General features: G+C 37.4%; 1 protein-coding gene across 1 annotated transcript; it reads right to left on the reverse strand.

The window, feature by feature from the left end:
- Positions 1-449: 449 nt before the first annotated feature.
- MXRA5 (matrix remodeling associated 5) lies at positions 450-18,266 on the reverse strand. The gene is made up of 6 exons (XM_063305051.1): positions 18,062-18,266; positions 13,805-13,934; positions 12,793-13,183; positions 7,327-12,018; positions 5,733-6,633; positions 450-2,513 (listed from the first exon to the last, which is right to left on the reverse strand). The coding sequence occupies exons 1-6, from the start codon at positions 18,247-18,249 to the stop codon at positions 605-607; spliced, it is 8,211 nt and encodes a 2,736-aa protein (XP_063161121.1). The 5' UTR covers positions 18,250-18,266; the 3' UTR covers positions 450-604.
- Positions 18,267-20,008: the final 1,742 nt, after the last annotated feature.

Consider the following 20,008-nt stretch of genomic DNA (forward strand, 5'->3'; position numbering starts at 1 on the left):
TCTCCACCTGTATCACTGGCAGCTAGTGAGGTAACATGGGAGCAGGGAACCTCAAAAACTGATGCTAGCACATTCAGGAGGCAATTATATCTAGGTGATACATATTCATATGTATATACTGTATGAACATATGAATGTAAAGAAGAGAACCTGGAATGAGAAGTAAAGAACACATAGCATAGCTTAAGCCAAGTTAAGGATTTGTTTAAGGTTTCATGAATTGTACAGAAGAGTTAATTGCCGCGGGGGTCCCCACAAAATTCCCTTTAGTGGGATCTAAACAAATTTGGCTTGATTGACACATGGCCCCTCCAAGTCAAATTTCAAAGCTGTATTCAAACACATCCCTTTCCCACTGAATTTTGATTGTATGCCCCCTTGCTCTAGTGTGAGGTTCTGAGGCAGATGGTGAGGAATTCTATTACAGCAGAGATGGTTTATAAGTCTTCCCTAACAAGTTACCTGCCTCAATTGCATTTTGTTATTTTATTAATGTTAAGCTGTGTGATCCACCATTTCTATTCAGCTACTTTATATTCCTATCAGTGTTCACTTGACAAGGATTTTAGATACCTGTTTATATTCAAAGATGTTTGCTAGGATTTTAGAATATGTGTATATAGGTTGCTTTTGAATCACTGCCTAGTATATTTTTAGCAGTGCATTTATAGAAGCCCGCATCCCTTTGTGTAACCTGCTGGATGACTAAAGAGCCCTGAGGAAGAAGGAATTTGTTTCCATATAGACGGGACTGAGTTCCTGTTGTCAGATGCAGTTTCTCTGGGAGTTCCCATGTTATTTCTGCTTTAGGGATTCCAATGGCCATACAGTTCAGCTTCACTGTATTGCCTGGCCTTACATAAATGACAGGTGCTGGTTCGCTTGTGATCCGGGGTGGGTAGGCAATCACAATCACAGGAACATTCATAAGGGAAGAGCCATAATCTGTGGCTGCCTTGCACAGGTAAGTCCCTCTATCAAATACAGAGGCCTCACGAACAATGAGAGAGCCATTCTCAAGCAGGGAGAATCGTCCAATGGCCTGGGGACCATCTAACACCATTCCATTAGGCAGAGTCCAGGTTACACGAGCTGGCTGACCAGGCTGGGTGATGCAGTGAAGCTGCAAAGTCTCTCCATTGATGATGCTCACCAGGTTGTTATAACGGTTGCTGATTTCTGGTTTCACTCCCACTTTGAGGAAGACCACCCTCTCTGCATAACCACCTGGGTTTCTGGCAGTGCAGCGGTAAGTCCCAGCATCTGCTGCAGACAGAGCGCTGATGTATAGTATCCCATCCCTTTTGTGGTAAAATCTCTGCAGATGACTGCTTTTCAGCAGTTCTGTACCATTGGGAAGGATCCAGGCAGTTCTGGGTGGAGGGGTCCCATGGACCGAGCAATTTAGATTGATGCTGTGGCCTGCAGTGGCTGTAATCCTTTCAGTCACAGGATCCCCAAAGGTGGGTTTTTCCACATGATCCACAACCTGAAGCTGCACAACTAGCCTGGCCTCTCCCCCTTCATTTCTGCCAATACACACCAGCTGCACAGCATCGGTGTGCCTCACCCCACGAATATCCAGTGTGCCATTGCGATGAACAGTGATTCTGTTGCCATAATAGGGGGCAGGGAGGATGACTCCTTCTGGGAAAGCCCACATGACACGAGGAGATGGGATGCCTTCTGCCTTACAATCCATAAGTTTCCGGCTGTCTTTCAGAGCCATTTCTCTGACTGAGGTGATGGTGCTGGGGTGGCCATTTATTTTAGGGGGCTGAACATTGACATGGATCCCAACAACTTTGCGGTCTTCTCCAGCACTATTCTGGGCTACACATGTATAGTTGCCACTGTCAGATCTTTGGGCCTTTTGTATGAGAAGTGTCCCATCTATGTATACTTGATATTTATTTGACAAGACTGGGATTAGTCTATTGCTTGGAGACAGCCAAATCACTTTTGGAGTAGGCTCCCCTTTTGCTTCACAACCTACAGATACTGCATCACCATATGGGATGTTAAGAACCACATAGGTTTTATTCCTAATTGTGGCAGGTTCGGCCACTACTTTAACCCGCACTTTCATCTCATCTTTACCAATCTGGTTCTCAGCATAACAGGTATAGTCTCCTTCCTCTCTCAGCCCTACTTCATTGAAGTACAATGTCCCATTGTTGAATACCACATATCTCTTTGCTCGGCTTCCACTGTCATCCGACTGCATGAAGGTATTGATCATACTTCCATCTGGAAGACTCCAGGAGATCTCAGGGTTTGGTAGACCTGTGGCAACACAGTCAACTTTTAGGTCTCCTCCATATATCACTTTATGATTATTCTCATTCTTATGTTCAATTTTGGCAGGTTTCATCATCACATTCACTTTGAGGACCACATAATCATCTCCAATCTTGTTGCGGGCCACACACAAGTAGTCTCCTGCATCCTTGTCAGTGACCAAGTGGACAATCAAAGTTCCATTGCCAAGTACCTTGATTCTGCTGTCCAAACTGTTTTGAAATGGGAAAAAAAGAGAGAAGAGAACATATGCTCATTAAACCATCATCTGTTGAACTAGAAAACAAGCAAAAATAATTACCTTCACTTGCAGGCCAACAACCCCATTCTGAAACTGATTTTATTTTAATAAAAGGATGTTTTTATTTACTTCAAACTTCCCTTTTGAAGACTGTGGTTTTATTTATGAAACTGAATCCTGCATGTAGACATTGAAAAAAAAATCATCTTATATATACAAACCATGGATAAGTTCCAAGTAACTTTATATGCATGGATGCATATGTTTATAAAATGAACAGGATATTGACAATACACTCCATATGAAAAGATATACACATGTTTATTAACCAGGAAACTCTTCCATAAAGAATGATGTTATTTTGATTATAGCAGTTAAGAAAATTTTGCCAATTAAAAGTGAAAATATATCTGTATTTATTAATATTTAAATTTTGGCGCCAGTCTCATGCATACTTGTGGGAAACATTTCACATTTGAATAGACTTCCATTGAATTATGCTGTCAGTCATTAATAATACATCACAGATTTCTTAAGAGTAGAAAAGAAATGAAAGGTCCATTTTTACAAACCTTTCATAAATAAAATATTCAGATGAAGCCATTTTATAAAACATAGCCAATATGCTTAATGTACAAGGGCAAAACACTGTATGTGACAGTGAAATATATGACCAGTCTGTTTCAAATGGTTATAGACATCTAATGACATAACTGGGGTCTAATATGTTTATTTGGCAAATTAGATCTTTCCTTGGATATTGATTCTGCTTGAGTATTTCTACACTCTTAAGCTGCTATTTTTTGAGGCATTTCTGATTCTATTACTATCTTGGAAACAAAAGCATTCAAACTCTACATTTTTGCATATGTCTATGTGTGGTGTGTGTGTGTGTGTGTGAGTAAAACTGAGTATACCTGCAGAGAGTTTACTAATGGGTTTAGAATGATTTCAGCTTGATTCAAACTCCACAAAGATAGAAAATGTAAATTTGAGACATATCCAATGACCATCAATGACACTGTACCAATCATAAATTGGGCTTGTTTACAGCCTATGTTTCACACACCCACATTTTTTGGGTCTTTCAAGCTCAAATCAAACTAGAAAGGGCAGATTTCCTGGGACCTGTACAGATGCCACACATCCTGGTCCATTTTTGCTTTAGGAGGCATCCAAACTTCTTGTTCCCTTCTTTTCATCTTTTCATTACATACATTATTAGTAAATATTTTAATAGCATTTGGATTATGTTTTCAGTGTCTTGTAGTACTTATCTAGTCATTTCTATAAAACTCTGGGCTGGAATGCAGTTATAGCCCTCAGCCTGGTACTCTTGGGACTCGAAGCTATGAGATCAGGACATTTAGATGCCATACATTCCTCTGCAGTTGGTACTTTTTATACATGCTCCCTATGATTTCCCCTAATTTCTTTCTAGTATCTCCCAGTCCTCCTTAGAATCCACCATTTAAGATAGGTTCTGCTTCTGTCATAAGACAGTAGTAAGTAATGAAGGTCCACCTACCTTCCCACGCTAGGGTTTTGGTTTATGTAGGCGTAAACTTGGCCTACTGAGTAAGGCTATCAGATCTGGGCTGAAAAAATGGCAGCAGCCAACTAGACGACAGCAAGAATATACAGAAAACTAATAACTCTTGGCTTCCATGTAGTGGCCATCCAGATTTTTGCAACCAAGATCTGATAGCTTTAACACTGATTCATATTCCATAACTGAAGAGCTATTATTTGTATACAGGGCACATTAAATTCCCTCTGTAAGATAAATTACAAGGATTACTGGCATGAAACGATACTCAGAACATTACCATCTCAGTCAAATATGTCATCTTCAGAAAGTATCTCAGCAATTATCATCCACATTTGACAGAAATAAATAAAGGGCTTTGAAACTATAGGCAAAAGATGTAATTGCCTAAACGTTAAGTTGCTGAATGTATGGCAGTTTGGTTAAATCGCTTTTTTTAATTTGGCACTTTTGCAGACTTCATCAAGTAGATCATAGCAACCAGGTTTCTAGCTGTAATCTCTACAGGGCTAATTTATTTATATATATATATATATATTAATTTATTTATATATATATATATATTAATTTATTTATATATATATATATATTAATATATATATATATATTAATATATATATATATATATATATATATATATATATATCTATATATATAATAGAATGTTGATACTTATAATGGGGAACCTGTGACATGCCTTAACAGAAGGGATACCCTAGCTCTGTTTAACTAATTCCTGCTAAATGATTTTTGAGATCATTTAATTCCAGTACTAATTCATGTCCTGGACACTTCTTCATCAATTAGACAGAGCTTAATGTAATATTAAAGGAAAAAAACTGATCTACACTATATCTACATCCATAGACTATGTCCAAATTACAAATATTACAAGAAACATTGCCAGACAAATGATCGCTGTCTTTCTTCCCATTCAAATGTCAGCAGAGCAATAGTTTTTGCTTTATCAAATCCATCCAAGACGAAGAAAGCATTGCAAGGGCTGAAACTATGCACCAGTTCCTACCTCAATAGCCCTGTCTCTTAGGGTCAGGTTTAGTTTTCCACTGACCTGGCTTATTTCTGAAAATACATACATAAAATCAAACAGTCCAGTTATAATACAATTGCTGGTGAGCTCATATTTGGAAACTGTGTATGATATACTGCTAGATTCCAATGTATTGTTGTATACACAGATATAAACTGAAAATTAATTTAGAATCATGGAGCAAAAAACAGAGATGTGCAACTTTTGGGGAATCAAGGACCAGGTTTCAAATGGGAACAGCAAGGGCATATATTACATTTGATTTAATCTGAATTAATTTAACTAGTCAATGTATTTATTCTCCTGAAGGTAATATTTTCTCCCGTTAGTACCTTATTAGAGGTTACACATTGGGGGCAACTTCTGTAGGGACACTGAAGTTCTTACCCAAAGCTTAGGAAGCCAGAAATAATCCTGGGGCCACAGTTTGTGCATCCCTGGCTTTATGTAAATATTACTGGAATGAATGAAAGGATGATGTTAATTTGCAGAGTTGTTATATACAAAATCCAAATTCAACAACTTATACATACGCTGCAAAAATAAATCTCAAGGTTTTTATTTATTTATTTATTTATTTATCTATTTACCTCTGTAGAGAATCCACCATTCTTTTTGAAGGAAGCCTCCAGAGTATCCATGGCCAGGGATCCCCAGATGCACTGCAGTCCAGTTGCAGGCTGCTACCATATGTTACATCTGTTCTCTGGGGTGAGCTTCCTGTGATCTTGGCATTTGTTGACTGCTTTTTGACCTGCAACTGTACTGTTCTCCTGGCTGCTCCAACCATATTTGCTGCAATGCATTCATAGCTCCCACTGTCTTTGGGCAAGACATTACGTATATAAAGGGTTCCATTTGGAAAAACAAACAGATTACCACGGACAAACTGGGAGGTTCGAACCTGAGTCCCATCAAAAAGTACCCAACGGATGCCAGGTGAAGGAGCTGCTTTTGCACTACAGTGAATGTTAACACTTTGCCCCACATTGAGGGAAATGTTTTCCTCTTTCTCTTGCTCGATAATTGGTGGCAAGGCAGCTATGTGAAGTCTCACGGCAATACTGTCAGCTCCTGCAGCATTGCTGGCAATGCATTTGTATATCCCCCGGTCTGAAAAGTTAGTGTCTTTGAGGACCAAGGTTCGGTTCTCATACAGCATCACCCTTCCTTCTGTAGTACTCACAGTTTGAAGTATTTTCCGGTTGGGAAAAATCCAAGAAATGTGTGGGTTTGGGATTCCAGTGGCTTGGCAATCCATAGTCACTTTTTCTCCAAAATAAACAGTCACATCTGTAAAGCGGGAACCCAGCATTTTGGGCTGTTGAGCTATGACAGTCAACAGAACAATCATTTTATCTATGCCATGAAGATTCTCAGCAGTGCACAGATACTGTCCACGGTCCTGAAGCTGAACATCGTGAATAAGGAATGTTCCGTTTTTCAAGACTTCAAAACGTTGCATCTTTGTTTTGGCTGTCATCGTTGCTCCTGAAGTTTCAGATAGGAAAATGAAACAAAAGTTGTTGATGGTTTGTAAAAGAAAAACCTACAATACTTTCTAAAATAGCATTACCTATTAAATAGAACCTAAAAACATCACTTTATTCTGCATAGTATACTCTAATAGAAACTAAGATTCGCAAATGTAAGTAGCAAATCTAACCATTCTCTTCAATTAGCCAATAACATTTAATTTAGTTTATTTATTTTAATTAAATGGAAAATTTAGTGTGCTCTTTTTCTATTAAAAGAAGCATCAAGCCCTGTGACATACATCTGGGTATTCTCAATATTTTAAATTGAATCTCCCACTATCCTATCCTATGCTCTTGGCCATATTGACTGGAATTAACATTAACATTAACATGGAACCAACTTACTGATTTAACCCATTCAATATAGCTTCAGTGAGTTTTACAATAAGGATAGGAATGCCTATCAATATGTAAATCTTCAATCAGCGATGTACACCAAAGCCTGAAAATATGCATGGTGCATCAACCTATTCTGCTTATTGGTGAACAACTTTATAAACTTACTGCACCTCTTAAATAAAGAGATGGTAGACCTCTGATTGAAAGAAACAAGACGACATGCTTATTGTTAAGTAAAGTGCATTCAATGTCACTGGGTTTACAACCTACTGCAGCTGTGTTGGAATGAAATTATGAAAAAGGTTACCTGTAGAGATTTTTGTCCAAGAAAAGAAAGGCTTGGGGTCTCCTGTGGCATCACATGGGATAACAGCATCTGACTCAGCAAGGATAGAAAGACTGTTAGATGTTTTAGTGATAATTTTAGGTTTTTCTCCTTGGGGTCTTAAAGGCACAGAAGGTTGAATGATGCTAGAGCTGAAAACCTTAATTCTATCCAGTTTAGGCACAAATAACAAATTGGGATTATTATAATAGATACCACTGGAAGGCTGCAGGGTTGAACTCATTTGAGATTTAATTTTTGGAGTAGTGAAGGTAGGAATGATTGTCCCAGCTGCTGGTGGAGGATCCAAGGACGTAGGAGGCACTGGGATAGTGGTGGCTTTTAAAGAAGTGCTGTGCATTACCTTCCTGGTAAGAGAGAGAAATGTGTTCTCAGTTGTGCTTACTGGCACTGGTAGATTAGGCACCAGTGGTTTAGAGTTCATTCCCAAGTGCTGAAATACCCTGGTTCTGTTTATCAGAAATGGTGTTCTAACACTGTGAAAATGTGGTATAGCATGATTGATTGTTCTTCCAGGCTTATCTCTAGTTTCAGGAAGATAGTTGCTGGCAAAAATTTTGGAATGAATATTGTGTCTGATTTCTTCTTGGTTGTCAGATCTGCCTGGAATAGGCATTTTGGGTCTATATAATGGAGCAGATGTGGGGGTAGGGAAAGTGGAAGAAGTTTTTCTGTCCTGTGTGGTATATGCCGCATATGCTGTTATCTCTGGTTTATTGGTATAATGAAGGGGCACTTGGTGAGTTACAAAATTATGAAATAATCCTGGTGCAATGAGGTATGGAGGTTTCACAGTACCCCTCACATGAAAATATTTTGGAAGTGAAAAACTAGGGTTTTTTCCAACTGGTTGATTTGGAATATTTGGATTTAATGAAAACCTGCTGTATGACCTGCCACCACCTTGCTTTTGTTGAGTGGTGGAAAGTTCATTCTGTCTTGAGCTGTATTTGGCTCTTATACTATCAACACTGGATATTTTGCTGTCTGGGTATGTTAGTTGAACAGATGTGTGATTTTTCTTTGTAGAAGAATTATATGATAAATTAAGACTGCTAGGTGTTAATGGAGGAAGAGTAGTGACCACTGAAATGGACACAACTGGGGGATAGTTTTTTTCAGTTCTATATGTGGCAGTCTGATCATCGTGATCATGGAACTGACTTGTAACTCCTTTGGAATATCTTGAAGTTGGTAGTATATGTGTTTTATTTTGCCAAGGATTAAGAATTTGGTTCATTTCTGTAGGTATGGAAGTACGATCAGAGACTGAACTGTGGTGAGATGTAGTCACTTTTTCAACTTGATGAGAAGATGGTTCAACTGTAGTTTTTATTAGATATTCTGAAAAGTTTTGCAGTTCTTCTAAAGATGGCAGAGTCTCAGGATGTTCCATTTTGCTAACAGACAGATACTGTAGAGTACTAGACCTTGACTGAGCTACCCTTGAGTCACTAATTTTTGTGGTGGCTGATGAGACAAAGTTAGCTTTTTCTTCAAGTTCTGGAATCACTGAGGAGCTAACACCAGAAGGTGATGTTGACCTTTCTTCTAAAATGCTTGTTGTGGGTGTATCTGTGACTTCATTATATCCTATAATTAATTTATTGTCTATAGCTGTTGCATATTCTGGACTGTGAGATAAATACAACTGCTTTGGGAGAGATGTAGTCACTGAATCATATGTTGATATCACCATTTGACTTTTCTGTTCCTCCATGATACTAGAAAAGGTTAAAGGTGTCTTAGGTAACAAAGTAGGACGATGAACAGCTGAAGCTGCTATTGTGTCCTGGGCCTTGGTGGACTTTTGTAAAGTAGTCATACCTATTGATGATGAAGAACTCACTTTTTGTATTTCATCCTCAGGCTTCTGATGTCCAGCCATAAAACCATGCATGGTTTGAGTAGTATTGTCAAGTTTAGATATTTTTTGAGCAAAAGTTATCTCTTCTACATTAAAAGCTGTAGGGGGGATAGGCTTTGGTCTTTTGAACCTATTTGGTCTTAATCTCCGCCTCCCATATGGTCTCCTTCGTGAATGCTGACTGATCGGTGGCTCTGATGTAGTCATTTTCCTTTCATATGCTGTTTTTGTGGCTGCTATGGTTGGCTTGTTGGTAGTAGCAGCTGTCAGCATCCATTCTTTCTTTTTCAATGGATGAACAGTACTTTCTATAGTAGAAGAGGATTTTGTTTTTTGAAGATGCACACTTGCAAATATTAGGTTTTTAGAACTCCTAAGTGGATTAAAAGGAATTACTTGTAGACGTTCTGTATTGTCATGGTCTTTAGGAGCAAAATCTGTTGCTTGAGAGGGAGATGCAACAATGGTAGCAGAGTTGTTGATCTGAGCATGTATAAAAATTGTTGCAACGTTACTTACGTTACTCATAGGTATAGGTTGTGGATGTTGTCTGCTAGTTTCAGTATTATGGATTTTTGCAAGGACAGGATCTTTAACTGAAATTTCTGAATATGGATATGGCGTGGCTTTCTCCCTGTTGCTGGCAATCATTAAAGTCCTCTGGGTGTAAGGTACAAATTCTTTTTTTGAAATATTACTTATTTCTCCATCAGAATTGTCTATCCTTTTTGGTTCTGCTACTTTTGATTGACCTGTGCTCAAATCACTGTGATTCCAAAGCTGTGTCTGTATAGAAGAGGTGTGGATATCCTGTGCTACAAAGGTTTCCACATTGGGTGGATCTTCCGCCATTTTTGAGGATTCATGCTCCACATGCATTGCTGTAGAAAGTACTTGGTCTTGACCGTAATTCTGCACGGTGATGACAGAGGGAACTGTGACCGAGAACAAGTCTTCTTCATCCAAATGTGATATATCTGCTGAAGATTCCTCTCCATTGATTTCCACAGTACTCCTTGGAGGGACACTGGAGACAGGAAGCGGATTTCTAGTTGTCCGATATGTGAAAGGAATCTCTGCAGTGGTACTTAGAATAGGAATTGGAGTGGTTGTAATTCTGGGAAGATTTTTTCCTCGGACTTTTGCCAAAATGTTAGCCCAGTGCTGTGGATTAATTTGTTTGTTTGCCATATGAATTCTCCTCCTGGATTCAAATACTCTTCGACCCTCAGCAACATTGATCTCTTCAGTCCTATCCATGCCTTTCCATAATTTCATTTTAAGTTTTCCTTTTTTATTTGTTTTTACCTGAACATGAGAAATGACATCACTCTTTTGTTTAAGTGATAGTTCATAGTCCTTAAGATGAATTTTCTTGCTTGGCATACCAGATCCCTCATCATCTCCTATGACCTGCCCCCTTGCTTTTACAAAGGTTCTTGAACCAGGTTGCTTTTTAAATTTTATCCTTTTAGAGGACCTGTCAGAAACCATCTTATTTACTGTTACTTTAACAACAATTTCATCTGATCCTTGTTGGTTGATGGCCACACATCTGTAGTAACCGCTGTCACTGACATGGCTGTATGGAATTAACAATGTGCCATTTTCTAGCAAATATCCATTGGAAGAGTTTGATAAATCATTGACAATTTGGCTGCTTGGAAGTATCCAGTTTAAATCAGCATCTGGTATAGCTACTGCACTACAGGGCAATAATATGGAATCCCCCACATTTTTTTCAATTTTTCTTAGCTCAGAGTCAACTTGCTGAATAACTGCAGGTTGCACAAGAACTCTGTAGGCCACTGTGTCTACATCATCTCTCACCTGAGCAACACAGTGATACACCCCTGAATCAGCATAGGCCACTGACCTGATGATTAACTGGCCACTGCTGAGGACAGAAAACCTTCTGCCTTCCATTCTGAATGGAGCTTTCAGTTTGGTCCCATCTGGCAGAATCCACTGGATGGAAGGACTTTCTGATGCTTTGACATTACAGCTTAGCTGAGCATCTGAATGTTCTACTACACTCTGAGCAGCTCTTGTGTGCTGGTCTTGCTCTATCATAACCCAGCTGCTTCTCTGTTGCTTGTGTTCATGAGGCTGAAGTGTTTGAGAAACCTGGGAAGAAAGAGAGAGAACCACCTTTTTTCCTGTGCTCCGGTGTCTGTTTAATTGGATGTGTATCAATGGCTGCATGACCCAGGCAGGCTCAGCAAGGATTCTGCCTTTGACACCTGTGTAATAGGGAGCATCATAATCAGAACCTTGCCTATAGTGATAGCTCAATTTAGGTTCACGGCTGAGTACATGTTCCCTTTTAAGTTTGACAGGCACTTCACTGTAATATGCAATAAGCTTCCACAACTTCTCGTAGTTTTTTCGGTTCATATGGCATTCCAGATCCAGAGAAATAGTACCATTGACCACAATTTCATGGGGAGAGATCTGATTCCACTGAATTTTGGTAGAATCTGTTGGTTTTTTAATTTCACATTTGAGATTCACTGTGTTTCTGTGTTCATCAGTCATGTTCAGAGTAATGTTCCACGGGGACCACTGATATTCTTCCATTAGTAGCTCAGAGCCGTCATCTTCTTTCTCCTCTTCATTCTTCTGCAGGCTGATGCTTTGTTTTAATGGGGACTGTATGGTTGGCTTTGTGCAGGAAACATCTTTCACATTTTGAATATCTTCTTTCTGGAATTGTTTAGGGAAGGTACATTTAGGGCAAAGCTGACCTTCCTCATAAGCTTTATCTTTTTTACACTTTAGGATACCTGAAAGACAAAAAGAAAAGGCATTCTGAATTCACAAGACCAAATTTGCCTTTTGCTGATGGTCATGATATCAACTTTACAGTACCATACAAATATTTTTTTTTAATCTCCCAGAGAGTTTAGGAAACCACTTTGGACTATTAGATGCTATTTTTCTGGTACCTTTTTGGAATTTTCACATGTTACATCATTATCATCGTCGTCATAATCATCATTGTTGTTGTTGCTGGTTTTACTGTACCTCTTGTGTTTTATTATACTAACTATTATGTGTATATTTGAATTAGCTTATATACTAAGGGACCCTGGGGTACTAGAAATTTGATTAAATAAATAAATAAATAAATAAATAAGAATGTGACTCGCAACTGCTCACACTATTCCACCGTGAATCTGCCCCTACCACAGTATCAGTCTTGCTCCTGGCATAGCCAGAGGTTATTTTTGAAAGAAATGCCATTGCTAGTTCAAACGTATTCACTTTTGTATGCTTATTCTTGATGTATTGGGAGGGAGGTGTTTTTTGTTTTGTTCATTGCTTGGCATGCCAAATTATGCAAATTATGCTCTTCAGAGGAAAAAAGGCCTCAGACTTGATGGATATCATGTTTAATTACAGATTACAGGATAAGCCACAAAGACTGGGTTCACACAACACATCACACAAAAACACCTCAAGATGGTTTAATTCAGTATCTGTATCCAGACAATATTTCTAGCCAATTTCTTCTGAAGGTGATTTCCTACCACCATTCATGAAAAAGCTCCTCTTACCTGCAGATTTTTCACTCCATTCAAGGAACCATTTCAGCCTGCAGTCACAGGACCAGGGATTCCCATGAAGATAAATATTCTCTAGAAGAGGCATTCTTTCAAAAATGCCCGTAGGTAAGGTCCTAATGGCATTTTCAGACAAATAAAGATGCTTTATTGTTGACATCCTGAAGTAATCGAGGACTAAGAATGTTGAAAATGTGTTTGGGTGAAGCTGCTGAAGTAGGTTTCCTTCCAAGTGGAGAAGTCTGAGGGAAATTAATCCATTAAAAGCATTTGGATGGATGAATTCAATTCGGTTGTGGTCCAGGTGCAATCTCATCAAGTTGAAAAGCCCTTGGAGGGTTTGGCCAGTTATAACCTGTAGTTTGTTATAGCTTACTTTGAATACCTAAATGGGCAATGAAATGAATAGGTTACTGCCTTTATTAATATTAGAACTTTACAGAAAAAGAATGTTCAGCATAATATAGATACAGGAATGCTGTGTCCCACCAGAAACAGCTGAACGACAGTTCCCAATTTTTCTAGGAAGCATGAACAATTGTGATGGATGCTGAGGGTGTTATTCAACAACCTTTAGAGGGCCATAGCTTGTGCATCAGTGGTACAAGATAATGCAATGACTCCAATCTAGAGACTCTTAGTTAACCATGTTCAGAATTAAAGGAATTTAAGTTAGACAGATAAAAATGTATCCCCTTGAAATTAAGTATAGCAGACTTTACTGCATTAGGGCTAAGAAATACAAAACCTTAATAAGAAGATTCAAGAACTCCTAGATATAAAATAATTAAAATGGTAACTCTATTGCACAATGTTTAAAATCAGTTGTATATTGATTTTGGTATCATACATGCATGTATCAGCAGGAGCTTCTGTTCAGTATTGTGATACTGTTTGCACATAGATCTTATAGTCACACATGGATTATTGGAACATACTTTTGTTCACTAACACTTAGACTCTAAGTATTATGATGTATTTATTTAAAGAATATCTTTGGATCTACCTGTAATGATGACAGATCTTTTAAGGCACCATTGGGTATATTTTGGATATCATTGCCATGAAGCATGAGCAGTTCTAACTTTGAAAGTCCTGCAAATGAGCTTTCAGCTATAGCCTGTATGCTGTTAAACCTGAAGAAAAAAGAAATTGTGATTTGTTCCATCATGAATCATTATTCTGTAATGAGAAGGATGATCATTATAGGTAACTTTGGTTTGTTCTACATTATGTATAGTTAATGAAGCATTTTAACAATATTATATTATCTGCAACTGGTATTTCATAAATTGTTTCCATAAGCATTGTTCTTTCTTTCTGCTTCTTTGGCTGTAAATTATAAATAAAGGAAATCCAGTTGGAGTTTAAATTCATGGAAAATGCCAATTAGAATGGGCTTTTTTCCCATAACATTCTCCTCAAATGAATAAAAGTTATATAGAAGACATTTAAAAATGGATGCCTGCCAAAGAAATTCTGGAAGCAGAAAACCAAGCTACTAGCTGAATTGTTAGATCTGCACAAATAAGAAGTAATAAGTAATTTAACTGGTAAGATAAATCTGGTAGAATGAGAAATCATGAACAGATTAACATCTGGTTAATTTAAACAAATCTGTATTTCACTAGAACTTCATTAAGTTATTGCTGCCTGCTTTTGAAGTGTCAACAGAACATAAAATAGCTTCTAACGAAACAAAATCCACTTTTAATTGTTCAAAAGGACAGTCATGATATTTTTATTTTCTACACCTGTCCCTAATATATAACAGCAACACCAAAATTTAAAAATATGCATATATTTTTAACTCAGTCTCACTAATTCCAAATTGTCATTTATTAATCAACTATATTAATGGATTTGTCTATTTATTAAACAATGAATGCTTGAAAACCTACTTCAAGTCCTTTGCTTATCAACTGAAAAGAAATATGAAATGAATTTTGATTTTCTAAAAATTATCCAGATCAACAAGTACTGTTCTATTTTAAAACTGGAAGACTAAAAAAGAGTGACTCATGCTACATTTGGTTGTCTTGATAGGAAAGACAGTTCATAGGATTAAATAATACTTAAGAATTTAAGGAGGTAAGGATTTTAGGGACTCTACATCAGATTTTCCTCTACAGTGTTTAGTTTGTCCTATGTCAGCAAAAGCAGCATCTGTGCTTGACAAGGGAGATAGTGGACATCTTTGCTCCAGCTGCTAATATATACCCTTTCTTCTCAAAATGCTGGGAAATCATCAGGACTGACAAGTTGGATACCATATGCAGATCATATGCTGTCATCAGGTAACCAGAAATAAAAATGAAGAATTTGCACTCTCTCTATTTCATTTGTTTTAAGTAGTGACTGAATGTATTAAAATCAGTATGTGAACACACCCTCATGATCTTTTGTAGATATATAAATAAACCTGTAATAGGTTTATTTATATTACATGAGTTTTTCTTCCTTTCTTGCACAAGTGGCTCTGAGTCTTGCTTCAAGTAAATCTGTTGCCTCTAATTCAAGCCAGTGGAATTTAGGGTTGATATGAGGTGTCTATTTTGGGATCAGGAAGACCAGCTTGTATGATAGATTCTGCCAATTGGTTACCTGTCACCATATAGTACAGAATAACAGAATGCTACAATGAAGAGTCCACTCTGCCAAAGTATGTTAAAGCATTGAGCTACCTTGATGGTAGCGGTCATATCCCTTTGGTGGTTCCTCAAAATCAATCTGGATGATTCAAGATACTGTAGGTCTGATTCTTGCTTTGTCATAAGGATTCCTTGTATATTGTGCAGTTAGGATTAATATGAACAACAGAAATGACAAATGACATCATGGCCAATAGTTTTGAATGCATTATTCAAACACTGAAGCTTTCAAGAACCTTTTGCAGGCTGCAGTAAGTGGTTAATCGGGCTTTCTGGTATACGTCTTAAGACTTTGCTAGTAATAAAGATATCCTTATTTACCAGGACTAGGAAAGACTGAGTTATGAGAAAGATATCCAGAACTGGAGGTTTTTTAATAAAGAAAGATGAAATCCAGGATGGGAAAGAAAGGTTCTTTAAATAGAACATAGAAAATTTATTGGGATGGAATCACCCAGATTTAGTCATGTTTAACTTCAGGCTTCTGGCAGATCAATTGTGCACTGAATATCAGGCCTCAAGCTTAACCAGATTCCAGTAAATACCAAACAGGGACTCAGCCAGCTCTCTGCCTCAGAATTTGGCAAAAGAAGGAAACTTCTCCAGGCCTGCAAAGAAGCTGTTTAAACAATAGTAGGCCACAGCAGTTTATGACATACTGTAACGCATTACTTTTTAGCTGTTTCTCTTCAGCCAAACATGCCTTATTCCCAGTTTTCTTAACAGTCAGAGCTGTATTACTGATCCTGTTCTGGAATCTTTGTACTATACCATTTTAGTGGTTTCAGTTGTTGTCACATTAATGTTTAAGCAATGTTGCTACAAATTTTGAGCTGCTGCAAGGAATTATAGGGTTCTCATTGTTCTTTTTATTATGTATTGTCCAGAGGTTTCCTTCTTCTGATTGTATCTTCCCCAAATATTGAACAATAACTGTATTATCCCTAGAGTATAGATGCTGAAGACCAACTGGATCATTCCTAGATCAGGGTCAGTGGAACCTATGGCCTTTCTGAGGTTGATGAACTATAGTCCACAGCAGCTGTAACAGGTACAGCCAATAATGAAGATTTCTGTGAATTGTAATTCAACTAATAGCAGGCCATATATTCACCACTCTGAACTGTGTACTAACAGAGGTTGAATAGTAAACCAGATGAGCCTTCAGCTTTTTCTTAATTCATTTGTTTGTACTGAATGAAGTTATTTGATATTATTTAAATGAGCATTTCCTCCATTCAGAAGCTCCTTTTCTGAGCCCTTCATGAAGACATTATAATTTTATTCTTAATAGTATCAAGCAGCTTATTCTATGCTTATTTGAGGTTTTGTATTTTTAATAAGGCAGTAGGCTGAATGTCTAGATGATAGGAAAGGTTGTTCCATTCATGTTGCTAACAAGGTGCCAATTAAGGTATTCAGATATAATACCAAGCATCTTCCAAGCTATAGTCTTCTCACTTTGAAGTGCCTAGAAGGTACAATGTACTATGAAACTAAAGTCACAAGAATCATGAAAAAAGCACTTAAAGATTTCGTGGTATGATGTAATCTTATTCTAAATCTTTCAACCAGCTTTAATTTGAAATATAAAAACATTTTCAATACATCAGTAATATTTCTCATAGAATATGACATAGCTATAGTGGGAGTAATGATAGTAAAGGAACAGATATATTACTTTGTGTTTTGGGGCTATTGTTACAATATAGCAGGGGTTGGAAATACATGGCCTTCAGATATTGCTTAAGTACAACTCCTAGTACCTCTCCTTTGTGGTCTCACAGTCTGCAGTACCTTCTAACTCAGCAATATCTGGATTAGAGAATTCCCTATCCCTATAATATTGTATATGCTAGGGTAACATCCGAATCCAAATAAAATCAAAATATATTAACTGGCCATAGAGTTTTATATGCAAAATGCATGCTGTTGGAATAAAGCTCTCAATTATTTGGGGAGAAATACAAGGGGGCTATGAGGGCAGATATTAAATAAAACATGGAGGATGAGAAAGTTGAGAGCAGTATCAATAGCAGAAGTATGATATAGGTGATTTTGAAAAAGTAGGATAGATAAGGAAAGCATTCACTTTCTGAAAAACCATGATCAATATAAATGTGGTTTCTATAAAGTTAGCTGGATAAGCTTTTTATGTGAAAGCTTAAAATGTTGGCATGGGAGAACTGAATTCAGTTTTAGTTTTAGAACTACAAGAAGAGAAACAAAAACAAAAAAAACAAAACAAAAAAAAGTTTCTAAATATAGTACCTGAATGGGGCTTTTATAGTAAAATATGATAATGGTCACTTCCTGTCTAAAAAGGTAGCAACTAGAATGGGGGTAGAAGACAAGTCTGAAACAAATTTGGTGGGTTATTGATAAGGTTGGACAGTATCTCACAGTCTAACCAAAAATTTGAATTATAGTAGTTAATCAAAGTGTTTACATCATTCATTAATCTCTTTGATATTTGATGGTATTTGATGGTATCAGATTGCAGTTTTGTTCCATGACAATGCACAGTGCCTCACCTAGATAACATATAGGATTAATTTCACAAGATTGTACTTAAAGAATATAAAACTCCACAGAAAAATTATTACACAAACCCCAAATTAATTCGTTCCACATGTTTAGAAATTCTTGTTGGCACAGCAGCTAAGGATCGAAATGTGCAGTGAACTTCACTGGGAACATAGCAGGCACATGGGTGAGGACATGCCAGGATGACTTCTGGAATCCCGAGACAGAGAATCAGCACCATGGATAGTGTCCCCAAATTTGGTTGCCTTAGCATCTTCTTAAAATTCTTCATTTTGCGCTACCTTAATTCATTTGTGAAAGAGATTCATAATTAAACAGGTGCAAGTTAGATACAGCAACCATCATTTCCAAATACAAGCATTTGTTAATAGGTTTAGAATGTTTTCTACATTAGAATCAATTGACAAGAAAGGCATTTAATCTTAAACACCAAAGCTGACATTTCTGAGAGCACGGCCACTTTCATTCTAAGCACTGTGATCCCAGTATCCAATACAACATGTGAATAACAGGAATAGGGCCTGGGAAGTCATTCAGTGTTAGGAGGTGTCTTAGTGGCTCATCCAGACTGATCTTTCAATCTGTGAGCAACTTTATGTGCTAACCCTTGAAAGAGGCTGAATCCCCCACCCCCAGATATTGCCATATTAGTTGACAACAGGGAACAAAAGATTCCTCATTGATTTATATAATTATGAATATGATATTATTCTATGGAGCAGAATTCCCCACAGGATAGATCAGCACCAATCCTGTTGACATGAGAAAGGCCATTAAAAATCTGGCCTTTCTAGGAAGCTTATTCGGGGATGGATAACTAGAGTTGGGTTCTCTATCCAATAAATGTGATTTATTATTTTGCATGAGTTTTGCTCAGCATCATATGATGTGATTACAATTTTTGTTGATATTCATAATATTTTTTATTGCGGGGTATATGAAGTTGCTATATTGCAATTATTATTGGATTGGTGTGTATGCCACTTACAGTTAGTTTTATGACTGGAGTGAAACATACGCTGAGAACCAACCCAATAAATAAATAACTATAATGTGATGCCCCAAGGTCTGTAAACACAAGATCAAGATTCACAATTATTCCTAGCAGTTAACACAGATTCTTTTAAGACTCACCCATCACATTAAAAATCGGTCCTAGATATTTGGACCCAATGAGTAAATTATGGCTGTACTGCTGGAAACAGTAGTTCTACTGGTAAATACTGAAGTATGACTGTACAGCGAGATAATCCCTATCCTATATTAACTATGGCTAATATAATAAAGATTTTTAAAGTGTCATAGAAGAGTGCATAAAGGTCAGGTTTCTGATAGGTTAGCCCTCCATTTTCCTATCTGGAAACATCTCCCACCACAATAAGGAAAATTACTTATTCAAAGCACATATACATGACATGAGCTTTCACTTCGCTCCTATTCATCAACAAATTCCACTTGAATTTTCTGATTCTTTTCCTGCTGTACCCAATTTTTCATGAATCTTATTCACTATCCTCTTATCTTTATACCCAAGATCTGCTATGCCATGCCTAACTTGGTTTGTTACCTTTATGCTGCAGAAGTGTATTATACAGGGACAGTGGAGAAACCATACTCTTGATTCAAATGGTATCACAAATTTACCAAGTAAGGCTATAGCTTCAGGCCAGTATTATAATCCTTACTGCTAATCACACAAACCACTTCCTATTCACAATGGCCCGTAACCTGGTGCCACTAATCTTCAAAAAACTCTGTATACATTTAAATCTGCAAGCAATAAAGTGCCTTTCTTTCCTATCAGCATCATATGCAAGCCATTATAACTGAAAGGCTTCATCAGGCTGAGTAGGTTTCTCAAATATTTGTGGTCAGAGTGCCCTTCTCAAATATTTGTGGACAAGAGTGCCCTTCTTAAAAGCAAACAAAAACTCTATATGACATGTCTAAGAAAGGTCTATTTAACAAGGTGTTTCTTTCATGAATCTTGTCATATTTAGATATGTTGTCTA

Source organism: Candoia aspera, chromosome 5 (assembly GCF_035149785.1).
Source record: "Candoia aspera isolate rCanAsp1 chromosome 5, rCanAsp1.hap2, whole genome shotgun sequence".
Taxonomy (NCBI): Eukaryota; Metazoa; Chordata; class Lepidosauria; order Squamata; family Boidae; genus Candoia; species Candoia aspera.